The following is a 19,273-nucleotide window of genomic DNA, read 5'->3' on the forward strand; positions in this document are numbered from 1 at the left end:
GCCCTACCCTCATGGCCTCCCAAAGGCCCCACCATCACACTGGGGGCTAGGGCTTCAGCATATGGATTCTGGGGGAACACAAACATCAGCCCATAACAGAAAGCAAGGTGAGCCTGGCCGACGTGGCTCAGTGATTGAGCATCGACCTATGAACCAGGAGGTCACGGTTCGATTCCCAGTCAGGGCACAAGCCTGGGTTGCAGGCTCAATCCCCAGTACGGGGAGTGCAGGAGGCAACTGATCAATGATTCTCTTATCATGATGTTCCTATCTCTCCCTCTCCCTCCCTCTCTGAAATCAATAAAAATGTATATTAAAAAAAGAAAGGAAGGAAAATGAGGCAGAAAGCTAGTGAGAACACAATCTTTTGTGAGTGGGTTCCTTTGGTGGGGCGGGGGGTGGGAGGGGTGTTCGGGAAATTTCTGAGTGCCCAGGATCTCTGCCTCTGGGCTCCTCCCGGCCGCCTCCTCTGTCCTGTGCACACCTTGTCCAGGTGAGTGTGCCTGCCCAGAAGATGGAAGGCGGGCACAGCCTCAGCGTGTGACTGGGGCTCCTCAGTTAAGGTGTCCGGTCACTACTGCTCATGATCTCAAGGCCTCAAATTTCAGTTTCACAACGGTAGCCTGTTGAGAATGGATCCATTTGGCTGATTACTTTTCATTGATTTGGTTTAATATGCCATTGCATGGGCAGAAGTTGTATTAATTTTCTGTCAAGTGCATCTTTTTGGTGACACAGCTGGGAAACGTACTACCCAGGGAGACCCAGGAGCTTGTCTTTGAATGCTGTGGAGGGAAAAAAGCATCCTATGAAATTATTTCATGCTTGAAGGCAGGGCTGGCTGCATGTATTCTCAAGGCCCTTGCCCATCTGATTCCCTTGCGCATCTGCTCTGAGCACCCCCGGCTAGTGTCCGGGAACGGGAGATTGCCCGGGGATGCAACATTCCCCATTTGCAACACTTACAACGTTTCACCTGCTATTATTTTCCTAAAAAGAGGCTTCACTCTGGGCTCTGTTCCAAGGGCACAGCCTGGGCTCTCTCTCATTAGGGGGTTTGGTCCTCAGATCCAAGCCTGCTCACAGGGTTCTGGTCATGACCTCATGTGGGTCTAATTCCCTATCAGGGAACCAGTTCTGAGGAAGCTTCAGGCTGGTCAGCCTCGTGAGTCAGCGGGTGGAGAGGGAGGGGATTTCTTTGCTGGACGTGTGTTTGCTGGTGTCCTCAAACATTCCTTCCACCCCTTTGTACAAACGCAGCTGCCCTGGGGCTGGGAGGCCACAGGTTAGTCTGCTGTGCTGCAGCTTTTCACCTAGGGTGCTGACATGTCCTCAGACAGATAAAAACCTTCTCAACAGTATCCCCTGGTTGGATATCTCCTGGTGCCTTTGAGGCTTTTTGCTTGGCGGAGCGTCAGGGAAGTTTTGGGTTGGGTATGTTGTAATCTGGATGCTGTAAGTCATGGTTTCCCCTTTTCCCAGGCTGCTACACTGGTTACTCAAAAGCACAGCTTTGTCACCCTGGCTGGATGGACTCAGTGGTTAGAGGCCGGCCTTCGGACTGAAGGGCCACGGGTTTGATTCCTGGTCAAGGGCACGTACCTCATTCAGGTTCCCCAGCATGCAGGAGCCAACCAGATGATGTGTCTCTTGCGTTGATGTCTATCTCTATCTCTGTATCTCTATCTCTATCTCTATCTCTATCTCTATCTCTATCTCTATCTCTATCTCTATCTCTATCTCTATCTCTATCTCTATCTCTTTCTCTGTCTCTCCCCCCCCCTCCCTCCCCCCTCCTTCCATGCTCTCTGGAAACCAATGGAAAAAATATCCTCGGGTGAGGATTAAAAAAAACAAAAAGTGCATCTTTGTCCTTTCTGAATCTGACATCCCGGTTTGAACAGAGCTGCCTTCTGTGCCAGAAAAATCCTCTCGCACAAATGTCTGGCAGCCACGCACTTCCAGCATACAGTTTCCCTATAACAGAGGTAAGCCCGGTGCTCGAAGCCGGTGACATGGACCAGAGAGATGGTGTTTGTCCTCCAGAGAGAAGGGGAAGTGAAAGTGACTTCTGCCTCTTCCATGCTCCGGTGACCCTGATTCTGTAGAGTGTCGAGTGTGGGATGCCAACCACAGTTTGACCTTTAAACAGAGCAGGGCCTGGGGTGCTGAGCCCCACACAGTCAAAAACCTGCATATAACCTTTGACTCCCTCTAACTTAACCACTAACGGCCTTCTGTTGACCGGAAGTCGTACCAATAGCATAAGGAGCCAATGAACACACATTTTTTATGTTAAATGTATTATATACTCTACTCTTACAATAAAGCAGAGAAAAGAAAGTGTTAAGAAAGTCATAAGGAAGAGAAAATACGTTTACAGAACTGTACAATTTATTGAAAAGAACCCGTGTGTAAGTGGACCTGCGCAGTTCAAGCCTGTATCATTCAAGGGCCAGCTGTAATTACTCTGAGGAAGGCAAGGCCTTGGAACCCAGCAGCCTGTGTCTGAGAACCCCTCCAGGTGTTTGGAATGTTTTGGAGGCAAATCTGTGGCTGGGGGAGTTGCGGGTGGCACTTTTTAAATGTAATTTGGCCCAGTGGCCCTCATGCCTCCCTGGCCCTCCTACCCGCCCGTCCATGAGCACTTTCTCTCTGTGGCCTGAAGTGGTCTCTGATCCTCCCCACGTCTCAAAGCTGGACCCCTTGGACCTGCACTGTCGGAAGCGGGTGGAGCTGTGGGGCCTGCAGTGTGTCTGTTCTGAAAGCTTCTGGGCTGAGGATGCCCCTTTGTAGTAACTTCTGAGGTGACCACCTAGTCTGCAAGCATGGGTGTTGTGCCCTGCCCTTCCTTCTCTTGGATTGTCCTTGAACTCACAGGCACCTCCCCCAGGAGGAGGGTCTGGAAGGCATGGGATTTGAAGGTGTGAGGCCCGAAGCCCAGAGCAAGGAAAGGTGTGTCTAAGGCCAGAGCCCCGCAGTGGCTGGAAAGGATGCATACCCAGGTCTCACCCAAGTCCACATCCTTCCAGGTTAGGGCAGCTGGGAACCTGACTCTGGGCTTCAAATGCTCCATTCCATTGGCTGCTGTGCTTGTGTTTTGCCAAGGTTGTTCTTGGGGGTTCAGGTCTCTAATCGGCAGATACCCACTGCCCAAGACAAGAGGAGCCATCCTGCATTGTATCTCTTCATCCAGTTGCTTCCATTGGAGAAAGTCATGCAGGCCTAGAAGCTATCTCCTAGGGCTAGTCTGACAGGCCCAGGGCTGCTGGCTTCTCTGTGAGGTGAACAAGGCAGGTCCTGCACCCCTATCCCCCCCGTTCAGGACTGGTTGGCCTGGGGAGGGCCACCGTCACCTCCAGGATGCACAGTGTGTGTGTCTCCAGGGGCAATTCCCAGCATGCTCCTTGGCCTCGCCCTCTGGTGGCCTCATTCACCCCTTCGCTCCCCTGTGTGGCAGAGAAGCTGGACCCTGACTCCATACGATGAAACGGCCTCTTTGGAAATGGCTGCAGTTTTACAGCCAGTTTATGCCATTGCATGACCCACAGCTTCTGAGCCTGCTTCCACCCCAGCTGCCCTTTGTTCTCGAACTTGGCCGTGGACGGGAGGCAGGGCTCGTGAGTCTGCCCTGCATTCTGCAAGTTCCCCTAAGAGTCAGCCTGAAGGTGGGGAGGGTGTCAGGAGCTATTGGGCGTATGTCTCGCTAGGGAGGATGCTGGTGCCTGCCCTTTGTGGCTCAGCACCTAACTCTGAAGTGTGAACCACAGAGGCATCAAATCTAAACCAAGTGTGTCAGGATAGTGACAAACTTGGTGTCTGCTCCTTTGATTGTGGGGATTGGAGTCTGAATAAACAACTGCCTCCAGAAGCTTTGTGGAGAGGCGCTGTGCTGGACATCTTTCCAGTCCTGGCCTCAGCCTCTTAACCCATCTCGCTACTACAGCTGTTGCTATGGAAACCAGCTGTGTACAGGTGTAGCTAGCTACCTTGCATCAGCTTTACTACCTCCATGTGGGATGCTGCCGGAGCCCACTCAGGCATGTAAGTGCTGACAGTCTTAGGCAACCCTGACCACTGAGGGCAAGAACTGGAGATTGCAAATGTCCCTCTCCTATGCCTGGGTGGGACAATCTGAGGCTTCTTCTGTGGCCTTCCTTAGCACGTCCCTAGCAGGATAAAACCCTAAATTGCTAAGGGCAGTAGCCCCCTTCGTAAGGTGCCCTCCTTCCTGGGTTCACTCTGCCCAGGGCCCACTCCATTCCCTAGAACCATGTCCCCGATTAACCCTCCTCTGCAGAGTCCTTGTCTCGGTCAGCTCTGGGGAAATGCAAGCCAAAGGGCTGCTGACCTCTTTCAAATAACGTTATCAGGTGGAATACTTATTTCGTTAGGTGGAAATTATTCTCCAAAAAAGTTTACTATGAGATTGACTTTTAAAGGGTAAAATTAAATGCTGTGAGTAGGGTTCCAAAGGGTCAGCTGGGTCCCAGGAAAACACCCAAAGGCAGCAATGGGTCTTGGAGACTATTTCTTGGAAATACTGAGATTTGACTTGGGATGTCATATTGAAATGAAGGGAATGGCTTCGGAAACCCCTAATTCCTCCTGTGATGGTTAGGGTGCTTTCTGCAAACATGAAGCATTATAAACACAAAGACCGGTCCCTGAGAACGGAATGACAATACCACAGACTTGGGTTCAAGTCTAACAAAACTCAAGGACATAGCTCCGGGACCCTGTGTGGCTCAGCACCTAACTCAGCACAGACCACCTGCAACACAGACCACCTGCAATAGATGCAGTGTCTCCGGGTCACAGCAAATTCTGGGCTCTATAGATAGACTTGAGAAAATTAAGGCAGCCAACAACTGGGGGTATAAAAATGTTCAAAACCAACTTTTATTTTACGTTCATGATAGAGGGCACTGTACAGAAAAATGGAGGGTCAATCTCCAGGGTGGCCAGGGGGCAGTAGAAACATCACTTCTGACTGTTCAGAGTTTGCCGTCAAGTAGCCTGGCTGACAACAGACAGTTAGAAGGTCTTTGTTTCTATGTGAGTTTTGCCAAACCCAGTGACCTGTAAGGCTGTGGTGGAAAGAATGACAGCTGGTGTGTGACTATCAGTGTCTTCTTGGCCTCGAGGGGGTTAGGGTAATTCACACCAACAGATTTGGGAGAAGATCATGCTGTCATTGAGTCATTGCGTTGGCTTAGTGAGGAGGGTCGGGTCTGTCCCCAGAAGACCCTCATGTGGGAACAGTGGCAATGAATTCAGGAGCCCTTGGGCTGTATGGCTTCATTTGTCTATACCACCCCATTAAATGAGTTAAATGAGTGGGCTGTCTGTGGAGTTTGAAAGTGCGGTGACTACAGAGGTACATGTTAAGAAGTTAGTTACACCTAGCGCATTAATAGTCTAGTGCGGCCTGACAGGGAGTGCTGGGCTGTTAATAGTTTTCCATTTCGGAGGGTCGCAGTGTCGGAGGAGGGCTTCACTCTGCAGAGTGGAGACCGTGGCTAGCACCTATGAATGGATAACAAGTGGCTATTTGATAGAAGTACTGGTGCTGAATTCCTTTGGTGACCTTTGTTTGTTTTTACAGAAAAAACTGAAATCAACTTTTGGGTCAGCACCTGAGGTAATAAATTAAGAATAAGCACCAACGTGGCCCCAGCTGAATGTCAACCTGCAGAGAAGTGCGTCCGGGTGGGGCGGCGCCTGCGAGCCCGGCGCGTCCATCACAGGTTCTTCATGCACACCTGGCAGCGGCTGATGTGCGTCCGGATGAGCCCCGCCTTGAGCGTGTCGGCGGAGGGCGAGCCTTGGAAGCTCTGCTCGGGGATGGTGGTGAGCCAGAAGCTGTACTTGTTGGCGAAGTAGTGGCAGGTCCCACGGCCTCCGTTGCACTCGATGAAAGGCGTGGCACGGAAGTCCTCCAGACAGCTGCCTGGCGACACCAGGGACTGGCCACCGCCTTCATCGCCTGCGGCTGTGTGCTGCGGGGAAGGAGAGAGGGGGGCTGTGAGCACACTCACCTGGGACAGACCGGGGCAGACTGTAAGTGATGCACTTCCCTAACTGAACAACCACCGTGAGCATCTGTCTGTGTCAACACAGACCACCTGCAACATGCCCTTCACTGCTAGGGGCTTGGCTAAGTAAATCGGGGTAGACATGTAGGAAGCAGAGCTGGGTGGCAGGCATGCTGCAGGGTAGGGTTTGTGCACATAAATGGACAGTCCCGATGTGTTATTAAGTGACAATGAGAACCAAAGCAAAAGCCGTGACCGTCTGGTGTGGCTCCTGGTCAGGGCACATGCCTGGGTGCGGGCTCAATCTCCAGTAGGGCGCGTGCAGGAGGCAGCTGACTAAGAATTCTTTCTCATCCTTGACGTTTCTATCCCTCCCTCCCTCTCCCTTCCGCTCTAATATATATATATATATATATATGGCAAAAGCAGTAGATATAGTTGACTACATTTGGGTGCAAAAATATCATCTCCCCGATCACCCACTCAAAGAATGAAGCATTTGCCTGAGAGAAGGGATACCAAAATGTTGACTTTTGTTTTAAAGAAAAAATAAAATCAAGATGTGGATCAGCTTCTGAGGTTAAGTTAAAAATAAGCATCTCTCCCCAAAGCGACCCCTCCCCGCCCCTCCTCTGTTACCCTTTATGAGGAGGGAGGGAGTCTATATGAGTGTTTCTCATTCGTTTTCTTCTTAGAAGATCTCTACTTGCTGATTTTTCAACAACGAACAGGTACTACTCGTGTAATTAAATTTTTTTCTAATCAGAGGGTTGTTGGTTAAGCAATTAGTCCCTGGAGGTGACCCAGCAGCTGCTGGCTGGGAGACGAGGCCAAGTGTCAGAGGGTATTTTCTTTGCCACTTTCAAATTCTGCTTCCTTTTTGCTTCACAAACATTTTTAGCTCCTATGAAGGTGCATGCTGGGCCCCTGGATCGCAAAGCTGATCTATGACAGACTGCCCTTTGGCTTGGCAGGGTAAGCTTTGAATGGTGAGTGGGTTGTCAGAACCTTTTCAGTTAGAACAGGAATATCTCAGCCTCAGTTTGCAGGGAATAAAAGAGGTGCCTGTATTTGGGCAGGCACCGGCAAAACACAAAAACCTTTGAAAAGTTTTCTGCTCACAAAATGCAGACGCCTTTCCAGCCAGAGCTACCACGCTCTTGTTTATTGAAAACAGGCCGGGAGAAGCCGGCATATCTTCACGAGGCGTCTCAGGCCCCACTTTGGTCTGAGAGAGCTGAGGCCATGCCCAGGAGCTGCCAGGCCCTGGAAAGGGGTCCCCAGGGGAGAGCCCGGGGGCAGCCAAGATGGGCTCTGGGGGAAGCCCCAGGCTGGAAGCCTCAGAGCTGGGACCAGCCGGGCTGAGTAAGGGTTCTGAGTTTCTGTGCATCCAGTTATATATTATGTTACTAATGTTATTTATGAAATATTTAACACATCACCATGGCTGGAGTGATGATGGGGTTATGACATTCACAATCAATATAAATTAAGCAGAAGGCCCACTGCCCCCACTGGACTTTCCTTTCCCCCTACAATGGTGGAGTAGGTAGGGAAATTGTAAGGGACACTCCCTGGTGCAGTCACTTCCCTTAAAACTAAAAACATAAGCTGGCCAAACCCGCGTTCTCTATTTATACCCAAAGGTGATCTGACAGTGGGATTCCAGGCTTTTCCTCGTCAGCATACACATATCTGCTTTAAACTGACTTGTTAATGCATGTATCTTGAGGGCACTTTAGGTTCTAGATAGATTCTACATGAGATACTTAGGATTCTGGATAAAATTCTTCCCTATGTTTAGCTGTAGGATAAGCCAGAAGAGCTTTACCTTTTGTGTTCTGCTTAGGAAGATGGATAACGAGCCAAGTGTGTCCTAATGACAAAGGCTTGGTGGCAAATGAATGGGTCCCCTCTGGGTGGGGGTAGCCCAGGCCTCGGCCCGTGGCTCAGGCAACAAAGCGCAGGTAAATGTGCAGGCTGTATCCCGGCTCTCCCTCCTCCCCCGGGCCAGGTGCCCCTGTGCCGTGAATAACTGCCTGAGTATTTTGGGCAGCTGTTCTTGCTGCTTCCCCAGCCAGGGTGTGGTTGGGAGAGGAACTCGATTGCTACCTGGTTCCATGTTCTGAGAGAGCGCCGGCAAGCACCACATACCATGAGGAAGGAGTATCCGATCCACAGGCTCCGCCACCCAGCCGGGCAGTGGGGGATGGAGACGTCCTGACTGTGGACGGCGATGGCGACGGCCGGGGCCTCGCACACCGAGCAGCGGCTGATGTAGGGCTTGATTTCATCCTCGGCCACGGGCATCATTGGCAGCGGGGCGGTGGTGGACAGCCAGTAGGACTTGTCATTGCGGCTGGCGTAGTAGCAGACGTCCCCAGGGTTGCAGTATAGGAAGGGCATGGTGCTGAACCGAGCCAGGCAGGAGCCCGCCAGCCCTGCAAAAGGAGGTCCCAGCTGAGTTCAGCTGGACGATGCTCCTCCAGGCATGCCCGGGCTCCCCCACATCAGGGACCTGCCCCAGGGGCCATTTGGAGGGGCTCAGCTGTGCACTGGGGGACCGAGCCAATTCCCATTTTGGGGGAACAGGTTACACTGGCATGTTAGTCCTGCGCTGCTAGATGTTCTCTCACACACCTCTGCACTAAGCGGGGTCAGCGGGGAGTGGCATCTTTACAAATAGCACCCCAGGTGAGGCCCATGTTTGGGGGTCTTAAAGCACCAGCCCGGAGAAACACCCAGAGGCATCTGAGATGAGGGCCCAGCTCATCACACCCCACGGCACCCTCCCTGAAGGACGCTGGCCACTTCCACCTGCAAATAACTATTGTTTCTGGTAAAAAATCAACTCTCCTCAGGCCAGAGGGAACTACTTAGTCCAGCAGGTTCCCTTTCCCATCGGCTGCGCACACGCTCAGGGCCACGCGTGTGCTCCAACTTCAGCAGCTGCCAAGCTCCCAGGCTGCCTCCTTGGCCCCGGTCCCCACCTCTCTTTCAGGCCCTTTCCCTTTGCCCCACCTAAATAAACTTATTCCGGAAGGAGATCACATGCACAGGAATGTGCACACACCGTCGGGGTTCAGCAGGACAGGTTTTCCCACCCGTGGTCCCCACCACAGATGCCACAGAGACACCCTCCCCCTGGACCCCAGCGTTTAATGTCCGTGTGCTTTCAAGCCATTTTAATTCCTTCTGGCAACCAGGTTTACTTGAATAAATCCGAGCACACCCTCCCACATCCATTTTCCTAGGGGTTCTATGTGACCCCCAGGCCCTCATGAGCCCAGCCCGACTGTTTACAGAACTTGGGGCAAAAAGTAAGGAGGAGCAGCTGGTGGCTTCCGGGCAGAGAGGAGCCAGTACAAGGCTGGGACTCATGGGAGCCCGTGGGAGGCTCCTTGGAGTTAAAGGCAGGTCTCCGTGGTCCTCACCTGAGGGCACCAAAGGCCATTTTAACCCTTTCTGGAACCCCAGGAGAAGCTCATCTGTAGAGGATTCATGAGCCTCACTGTGGCCATTCAGTTTTGACCACCTGCAGCTGGCTGGCCTTGGGGACTGGCGGGTGGTACCTACCCAGGTCCTGGTTGTGGGCTTTCTCCTGGCCTTCAAAGTACAGCAGGCTGTATCCACTCCACAGCTTGTTCATGCCCACTGGGCACATGGGCTCCTGGTCTGTCTGGCTGTGCTTCACCAGGAGGTAGCCGATGCCGACGCTGCGGCCGGGCATGCCGGGCAGGCCAGGGGTCCCAGGGCGGCCTGGCTCCCCTAGGGTCCGAAAGGAAAGAGCCGCCTTTCAGCTGCCATGTAGACCTCAGCCCACAGCCCGTGGCTGACAGCACATGGTAACATCTACAGCTGTCGCTTGGCTTTCTCTGGAGGCCCAGGTGCCTGTGGCTCTGCCCTTGTAGACCAGTGTCTCCTGGGGAGGACCTGACCTACATTCGGTGCTCAGTAAGCATGCAATGATGACAGTGAGGGCACTGAACAAGGGCACGGACTCGGCGGTCTCATGCGCTTTGCCCTTGCACTGGTGCTGAGCAAGAACTAGAACACCTGGAAGGGGCCCCAGATGTATCAAAGTCCAGCCTCCCTACAATGGTGGAGTCTACACAAACCTTAGTGCGCAGGCCCAACCAATGGGCTCCTCTACCCCCAGCGGCAGGCCTCCCTTTCCTGGATGCTTGGGGAGAGGCAGCTCAGTGCACACTTGGGCCATCCTGGGGCTAGAAATACCCACTCAGGAGGCTGGATTCTCCTGTCAGAGGACAGAATGTCTACTCTGCCTTCAATAGGACAACCCTTCAAGTGTTTGACATTAGCGGTCCTGATCGTGCTCCCATGACCTCTCCCCTGCAAGGGCATTTTCACTCTCGCCACTTTCCCTTTCTCATTAGGACATCCCCTCTGCCCTGTGCTGTCTCGGTCTCTTCGCCTGGATGGCTCCTATCTGTCCATGTGCGTCTCCAGATATGCATCCCCCATGTTACACAATCCGGCCGAGTCCATGCGGAGGGTAGCAGATTGCTGCTTCCTGAAATGTGGGAGCTGATAATGCAGCCTCATACTGTGACGAGCACAGGTGGATGACATCTCAACATTTTTTTTTTTTTTTTTGCATGACTAGCTATTATTTGTGGCCTATCCCATCCTGCACATGTACAAATAATTTTAAGAAATTAGTAATACAAGACTCCCGTTGATGTAATTGGTTTCTTTCATCTCATTGTCTCAGGCCTTCAGATCTTTACAAATCTTATCTCTCAGGTATGTCAGGTGCTTCCTTCTCAGAGGCACCCGCACAGGCCTCAGAGGAAGGAAAGAAGCCAGCCTGTCCTGGAGATTCTGTGCCAGGTGCTCTGCTGGGCCCAGGTGCTCTGCTGGGTGCAGATACTCTGCTGGGTGCAGGTGTTAGGGCGTGCACCCAGGACCAAGGCTGCAGCCAGGGTCCTGGGAGCTGAGCTGGGGTTTCAGAGCAGAAGGGGTGCAGCCTCTTCTCTCTGCATGTCTCTCTCAGCACTCCTTTACTCCCTCCTTGCACACCACAGTCCATCTGTCAGACCACAGCGGGGCTGGATGAAGCCCCTGCCCGCTGCCCCCTTTCATCGTCCATCACTCACCTTCCTGGCCCAGCGGCCCCTGGTGCCCCATGGGCCCCAGGTCTCCTCGGAATCCGGGGTTGGCAGACACACCGCCTCTTCCCTGGGGCCCTGCCTTCCCTGGCGCCCCGCGGAAGCCTGCAGAGTCACCGAAACAGGTGTGAGGGCCGCGGGAAGAGAGGCACTGAGGCTTAACAAATGCTTTTCAGTGAGAAAACAGCAGTGAAAACAAAGCAAATAAGACAAGGAGCCTTTCCCTGGTGGCCCTACAGCAGCGCTCCTACCTGGTTCTCCTGGGGGACCCTGGGGTCCCATCTCTCCCTGCATCCCCGGGGGGCCTCTTCTTCCCTGCGGACCCACTGGTCCTGGCTGGATAGTCATCTGCGGGGGGAATCCTGCAATCCCTGGGGATCCCATAGGACCGGGGGTGCCTGGAAAGGAAAAAGGAAGGCCAGTTGACACAGGGGACCACTTGCTTTCTTGCTCTGATTTCTATCCCATTGTTTACTTGTTGAAACCAACCTTGGAGCTTTCTAGAACACTCTTACTTCCTAGAGATGAAGATGGGCAGTAATAACTCATCTAAAAGGCTGCTCAGTGCCTGCCCTTCCAAGAATTTCTTTCTTTCTTTTGTTTTGTTTGTTAATCCTCACCCAAGGATATTTTTTCCATTGATTTTTAGAGAGAGTAAAGGGAGGAAGGAAAGAGGGGAGAGAGAGTGAGAGAGAATCGAACTTGCAATTCAGGTATGTGCCCTTGACCGGGAATCAAACCTGTGACCCTTCAGTGCTTGGCCCAACACTCTAACCAGCAAGCCACACCAGCCGGGTCCCAAGAATTACTTATTCACCCGCGTGAGTGCCTGCAGACCCTATCTTGCTTTCCTCTTTGCACTTGACAAAGACTGACTTTAGAGCCCCCATGCCCCGAGGGGCAGGAATTGTTCTGGAGGCCACTCCGGGCAGCAGCCATCTGAGAGGGCGCAGACATGCCGACGGCCACTTACCTGGGAGTCCTCGTTCTCCTTTGGGTCCCTTGGGGCCTCGGTCGCCCACACTTCCGGTGATTCCTATGTTGCCCATGAATCCTGGCTCACCTCTGGGCCCTTCGAGACAAGGAAGACATTCAGGACACCTGCCTGGGCGGGGTGGGGGTGGGGGTGGGGCGGGGGCGCCAGCACCTCTGCCCACTGCTGCCAGCCTCCCTGAGGACAGGACCCCTTCGTGTGGGCAGTTACCTTTTTCTCCTGGGACACCGAACACGCCAGGCCGGCCCTGGGGCCCGGGGTCCCCACCCCATCCTTTGGTCCCTGGGTTTCCTGGAGCCCCAGGGCTCCCCTCCTCGCCTTTGCTTCCGGGAAAAGCAGCAGGCCCCGGTGGCCCCGGGGGGCCTGGATAACCTGTCGACATGAGTCACAAGAAAGGGGGGTTTAAGCAGGAGGAAGGCACGTCATGGCCATGGGGAGCGGGACTCACAGCAGGGGGCTGGGGTGGGGGGAGGCGGTGGTGGTGGTTGGGGAGCACCCAGGAGGCCAGATGGAAAGCCATCCATGTAGGGGATGGTCTTCAGCAAGTTTGCAACACTGGGCACCTTTGTTCTTTTGATTGTGGTAAAATACAAGTGGCACACATTTATCGTTCTAACCATGTTTCATGGCATTAAGTACATTCATGTTATACAATCATCACCACCATCTCCCCCAGAACTTTTTCATCATCCTAAATGGAAACTCTGTCCCCATTACACACTAACTCCCCTTCCCCCTCCCCAGCCCCGGCAACCCCCATTCTCCTTTCTCTCTGTGAGCTAGACCCTCACACGAGTGGAAGCCCAGAGCTGGGTCTTGTGTGTGGGCCCCAAAGTGCGAAGTGAGAGCCCTGCTTACCTTTCAGGCCAAATATCCCCGCGGCCCCTTGGTCACCAGGTGACCCAGAGATGTTGGAAGGGGGTGTGAACCCTGGAAACCCTTGTTGTCCTGGATTCCCAACTGGGCCTCGTTCCCCTGAGGAGGGAAACAGGAGGGGTTGCTGTTAGTTTCGGCATCGACGTCTTCATGTGCTGTTTCCCCGCCCGATATCACCTGTCCAGGAGCACAGCCCAGGAGAGGCGGTGGCAGAAGGGAACGCCAAGCACAGTTCTTGGGGTGGGTAGAGGGAGGCAGTGGCCTTGGGGCCCACACTTCCACCAGCCCCGTCTGCTGCTGAGAGGGTCCCTTGGACCCACCTCTGCTTGGATCTCATTCTCACAGGAGGCTACTTGCTTAGAGACTGCCTCACTGTGCCACCTCCCATCCCCACCGTGGCCTGCCCTGGTGGCATCACCTGAGCAGTGAGGTCTGCTGGCTCCGCCAGCACTTGCGATGGGACAGAAGTTTCCAGTATTGGCAAGAGGAGGCCTCTGGACCACCTTGACATTTTCAGTTCTCCCTGTGGCTACTTCAGTGTCTTGGGTCCCACAATGGACAGAGCCCATCCTCATTGCTCACAGATTCTGTACTTGCATTTGGCCTGTACACTAAGGTTTATGGTGACTCTAAATCAATCCTCGCGGCACTCCTGGACAAGCAGGAGAGGCAGGAAATTTCACTCCCTGCTGAGGTCCTCATGCAACTCAGTGTAAACAAGGATCCTTTTATGTCTATTTAGTGTCACGATTTTTGCATGTTTGTGCTTCTTGTTGGTGATTTCACTGTTTACACTGGTCCCCAAGCACAGTGCCAAAGTGCTGTCTGGTGTTCCTAAGCTCAGGTGCCTCATGTGGAAAACGTGTTAGGCCCTGGCCAGGTGGCTCAGATGGTTGGAGCATTGTCCCGTGCACTGAAAGGTTGTGGGTTTGATCCCTGGTGGGGGTGTGTGTGAGGGGCAAGCAATCAATGTTTCTCTCCCACATCCATCTGTCTGTCTGTCTCTCTGTCTCTTTCCCCCTCTCCCTTCCTCTCTCTAAAAAAAAATAAAAAATTCAATAAAAACATATCTTTCCGGTGAGGATAAAAAATATATATATATATTCAAAACAAATAAACAGAAAGGAAACGTATGTTAGATGAGCTTCCTTCAGGCATGAGTTATAGGGCTGATGGCATGAGGTCAATGTTAATCAACAATTTATATTGAATAAGGTGCCTTTCACCAGAAAGATACATAAAACAAAGTTATGATTTGATCAGTGGATGAATATGTGAATGGGGCTTGCAGGAACCAAACCCTGCACTCCCACCAGAAGCAATGGTTCGGTATTCCTTAATCCAGTGTTTGCAGCAATTTTATAGAGCATAACTCCTGCAAGTAGCAAGAATCGACTGCATTTAGGTCAAAGGCTGGAGCCCTTCGGCACCAAAAGAGGACAGACCCTGGAGGGCAATCCTCACCTAAGGATTGTCTGTGGGCATTGTAATCCTCCCTGTGCTTTCGCCAGCACAACATTTTATGGGTGCTCTTCTGTGCCAGGTGGGCATGGCTGCTGCCTAGGCAGTGGCAAGACAAATGGCCAGCAGGGACGGGGACTAGTTTCTCCCCCAATTGTTCTATGAGTATTTGTTTTGCCTTAAGGTCTGGGGACTCAGGTTAGTACTAGAACGCTACAAAAAATCAGAACGTCACAGTATCCAGGTCCATCATCTCTATGTAGAGGGAAGAGTGAGCTGGGACCACACAGTGATGATCAGTGAGACAGTGGTCTCTTGTGTCCCCCACGTGGCTTCATGACTAATCCGATTCATCAGCAACATGAAGAGACTTTCACATTGGGAGGTTCTGGCGCCAAGCACAGGGGACAGGATACTGTTTCTGCAAATTCCGGGTGGTACAAAGCACGTGCCAGGAGAAGCGTTTAGAGAGGTGTTGTCTTGGTCTCACTAGTTACAGGCAATAAGCAAGCATGTTTACTTGATCAAGGGGATTAATTAGCCGCCATCTGGAGTTTGATATAAATTGACACCAACTGAGCTGCTTCTAACTATTGTCACAAAAGGAACTGAAAGAGATGGTGAGTGGCAGTGACTAATGGCAAAACTCTTGGGTTAGAAGCTCCACATTGGCCAATTCCCAAGAAAACATACTGAACTTCACTGACTACAGTGACTAGGCCTCTTACTGGGGACAGGGTATGAGCACGAGTTAGTTTGCTGCAATCAGGGTCAAAATAACTCTGTTTTCTCTGTGGCCCCCACGAATGTTCCTCAGTATTGAAATAAAAGCCCTGCCTAATGCAAGATCGCCGAAAGGCCATTTTGTAAAACTCATAGGCAAATCCTGATCCCAAGTCCGAACATCAGCTGCAGAAATAATTGAGGCTGCAAATTGGAGCTTTGGAAACTCCTGCAGATTGACATTATTTCCCGATACTTAGAGAAGAGTGCGGGTCCTGACCAGCCATGGGTGAATGTCACCCCTGAAAGTCACCATTCCCTCTCCCCAGCGGCCCGGTGGGCAGAGTAAAGGGTCTGCTCCAGCCTCCAGGACCACTCAGAAGCCACCTGTCACTGGGCTACCGTGACTTTCATGCAGGACGAGGACTTCGTGAGGGGACAACAGCTTTAGAAAAGAGTCACTATGCTTCAGGGCTGTTTGGGAGCCTGAGATGTGTTCAAGGTCCCCTTGACAGAGTGCAGGGAGCTACACAATACATCCAAAGAGTTCTGAGAAACTGATGCTGCCCAGGTGAACACGTAATAGGACCCTTCCAGGTAATTTCGGGATATCCTTGAGCATGAGTAACTTCTTCAACAGAGGTCCAACTGAGTTACCCTACAGTTTCACACTATTAACCTTGAACCAATATTGAGCCAGGCATTTAGCCGACATGTACGCACAGGAATGAAAGCACGCTAGTTCCTGCTCTTGTGTCCTCTCTCTCTGGTCAGCTGCAGAGCCTGAACAGCATGCTGTGTAAGTCGGATGTTAATACATGCCGTGTGATACAGGTCACGATACTGCGATGCTGTGTGAGCGCGGGCTACGGCCAGGACTGTGTGCACCGTGTGGAACTGAGGTCTCTCACTTCCTCCCAGGCTGGGTCTCATCTCCATCCTCAAGGGACTTTTTTCTAACCCCATTCAGAGGGCAGATGGGTGACCTGACAAGCATGACCTCACATCTCTCCTAGTCTGGCCACCCAACAGCATATTGGGTTCTGGTTATGCAGATGGTAATGTTGGAAGTGTCTGGCCTCACCTGGAATGCCTTGCTCCCCCTTTTGTCCCGGGGCTCCGCTAGGACCCGGCAGGGTGTTGGCCTCTCCTGGCTCACCCCTGTCCCCAGCAGGACCTGGGAAACCAGGGTCTCCGTGGATGTCTGCACCTGTAGAGGGTTAAACAGTGGGACGTCAGCATCTTCAACCACGCCACGTTAATCTTCACAAGTAAAGGAACAGTAATGCCCTTCTGTGAGACTCACACATGGGAAACCGGAAGTCAGCGGCATCAATCTCAGTTTGTTACGTGGCCTCAGTGTCCCACAACCTGAGGCTGGCACATCATTGCTCTGAACTGAACTGTCTCCCCAGCATGCATATGTTGAAGGCCTCATTTCCAATGTGATGGTTTTTGGAGGTGGGGCCTCTGGGAGATGATTCAGTGTAGATGAGGTCAAGAGGATGGGTCCCAGGATGGGATGTGTTCTTATTAGAGACCCCAGAGAGTGTGTTCCCTCTCCCCACCAGGTAGGGAGAAGTTGGCCATGTACAAGCCAGGAAGAGGACCCTCACCAGGACTCGACTGTACCCATGCTCAGATCTCAGACCTCCAGTCCTCAGAACTGTGAAGAATAACTGTCTGTCATTTGAGCCTCCCAGTCTGTGGTGTTTTGTTATAGCAGCTCAAGCTGACTAAGACAGCAGGATCTGTTTCAAAACACAAGGAGAGCCCCACCACAGGCGGGGCCCCAGCTGCCTTCCCTGTGCCAATGAAATGAAAGATTACAGATGCTGCTGAAAAAGCACACCATTTGTTTCTCTCTCCCTCTAAAAGCCCGATGGTCCTGTTCAACACAATGCCTGATTTAAGGGGATGGATTCTTAGGGATCCCATCTCAGTGTCTTTAGAACCACAGGGACCCTAAGTCCACAGGGCCTCAGGGATGATCAAATAGTCTTCACAGAGCAGTCCTGCTCTCTGAACTCCCCCCACCACACCTGGCATCCTAGATGGCCCTCCCAGCCCTCCCCTTGCCCCTGTCCCCGAGTAGCTGCAAGGGCCATGGGTACCTGGGGATCCGGGAAAGCCTTTGGTGCCTGGCAAGCCGTCTAATCCCCCGATGCCTCGGCTGCCCGCTGAACCTGTGTGGGTTTCACTCATGGTTATTTCATGCATGGGAGAGCAAAGAAAGAAACCCTTAAAATAATTCAACATGTTTTCATTTGCTATAATACGGTCACCCATCCAATTTATTCAAAAGCCCCACAAACAGGAAGCAGTTCAGCATACAATCTGACATGTGCTTTTATGTCACCTGAGAGAACCATTTAACGTAAAGATTGATTTCCTAAAATCCTTACAGACTCGCTAGAGCCGGGAGGGAACTGGGAAGTGGTGCATTCTGTTCCTCTCCTTGGAGCTTGAGTCATTAGACATATTTGGTTGGTGAAAATTGCCTGGAACCAGTAGCTGGCATTACTTCCAATCCCTCTGGATTCTCGAGGACAAACATTTCTAAAGTAGGATGCAGGAGCCTGGCCAGCGCGGCTCAGTGGTTGATCATCAACTTATGAACCAGGAGGTCAGGGTTCAATTCTTGGTCAGGGCACATGCAGGCTCCACCCCCATTAGGGGGCGTGCAGGAGGCAGCCAAGCAATGATTCTCATCATCGATGTTTCTATCTTTCTCTCCCTCTCCCTTCCTCTCTGAAATCAATAAAAATATATTTAAAGTAGGACACAGGACACAGGTGGCAATTCTTCCTGTGGTGTGGACAGTGAGTGTGGAGGTGGGTGGGTCACCTTGAATTCTGAGCAACAGAGCAGCTGGGGGCCTGTCCCTGACCAAGGCCTGCCCAGCATGGCGGGCTTGTCCCTGGAGCAGTGGCCTGTCCAGGTCAGGCTGCATAACTCTCTAAAATCCCTCCACGGGGTCCACTGGTCCTTGATCAGTGGGAGGCTGGGAAGCCTGTGGAGGAACAGCGTGGTGTCTGTGTGTCCGCGCCCCCCACTCTCGCCCCCCAGTTCCCTCTGGACTGCCCGTGAGCTGACTGGGGAGTGGGCCTTGAGGCTTCCGGGCAGTTTTCATTCATCATTCTGGGGAACAAAGCACTTCTCTGCACACTGGCATATCTGTCTTTTTTACCAATGGGCTTGGACAACTGCAAATCCTGTTCCCGATGTGTTTTGTGTGGACAGTAAACCACACACACACACACACACACCTGCCTTTTATCTCACATGGTCTTGGAGAAAACAGCGTGGAGGGAGGCTAGCCTGGCTAACGGTGCCTCTCCTCCACTGGCGCATCTGTTCTTGAACCATTGTGCGCTTGTGTCTGTGAAGGGAGGGATTGCTTACCTGGTAAGCCTGGAACACCTGGCCAGCCATAATCTCCTTTGGTGCCAGGCACTCCGGCCCGGCCAGGGTCTCCTTGTGGTCCCTGCTGGCCTGTCAGTCCTGGGAAGCCTGGGGGAGGGGGACACATCCATAAGTCAGACACAGGAACCCTGAGGACCCTGGGAGAGGCTTACCTGCCCGGCCTCAGGGCCTGCCTGCAGGGGACACCAGGGTGTGCTTGGGAAAGGACCAGCTTCCCTTCAAGCAGGGAATGGATGTAGCTTGGACCCTACACTGAAGTTCAGCGGGGTTAGCTCAGCCTTGCCAAAGAGAGAACAGCTTGTGTTTTCTTATTCTCATCCTATCTTCCAAACAGAAGTTTGGAGAGAACCCACAAAACCAGCCCTGGAGGATTAGCCTGTCAGAATCATGGGTCCTGGGCAGAAGCAAACAAAGCAAAAGCAGTAATAAGCCAAGAAGCACAAAACTAGTTCACTGTTTGCTTCTGGTCATTAACTTGGGATCCCCAAAGGAATTTCTGCATATTCAAATTCATGGACGAGATCCTGGAGCAAGAACCTAGGCTGTGTTTATGGAGAGACAGACACTGGGCCACACACCCCCTCCACTGCTCCCCTGTGCGTCCCCCACAGCCAGGTTGGTTG

At 52.4% G+C, this 19,273-nt stretch overlaps 1 protein-coding gene across 3 annotated transcripts in view; it reads right to left on the reverse strand.

Annotated features, from left to right (window-relative positions):
• Positions 1 to 4,878: 4,878 nt before the first annotated feature.
• COL4A2 (collagen type IV alpha 2 chain) overlaps positions 4,879 to 19,273 on the reverse strand; it is a 184,845-nt gene continuing 170,450 nt past the window's right edge. For all 3 annotated transcript variants that reach the window (XM_036300533.1, XM_036300532.1, XM_036300531.1), the window contains exons 38-48: positions 18,630 to 18,737; positions 17,339 to 17,410; positions 16,309 to 16,434; positions 13,023 to 13,139; positions 12,375 to 12,536; positions 12,144 to 12,242; positions 11,422 to 11,568; positions 11,159 to 11,275; positions 9,615 to 9,806; positions 8,193 to 8,479; positions 4,879 to 6,002 (exon numbers count right to left, since the gene is read on the reverse strand). In XM_036300533.1, coding sequence (XP_036156426.1) covers positions 5,745 to 6,002; positions 8,193 to 8,479; positions 9,615 to 9,806; positions 11,159 to 11,275; positions 11,422 to 11,568; positions 12,144 to 12,242; positions 12,375 to 12,536; positions 13,023 to 13,139; positions 16,309 to 16,434; positions 17,339 to 17,410; positions 18,630 to 18,737 — 1,685 coding nt within the window. In that variant the 3' untranslated portion in view covers positions 4,879 to 5,744. The remainder of the gene's footprint in view (positions 6,003 to 8,192; positions 8,480 to 9,614; positions 9,807 to 11,158; positions 11,276 to 11,421; positions 11,569 to 12,143; positions 12,243 to 12,374; positions 12,537 to 13,022; positions 13,140 to 16,308; positions 16,435 to 17,338; positions 17,411 to 18,629; positions 18,738 to 19,273) is intronic.

The sequence above is a fragment of the Myotis myotis genome, unplaced genomic scaffold (genome assembly GCF_014108235.1).
Source record: "Myotis myotis isolate mMyoMyo1 unplaced genomic scaffold, mMyoMyo1.p scaffold_m19_p_3, whole genome shotgun sequence".
Classification (NCBI taxonomy): domain Eukaryota; kingdom Metazoa; phylum Chordata; class Mammalia; order Chiroptera; family Vespertilionidae; genus Myotis; species Myotis myotis.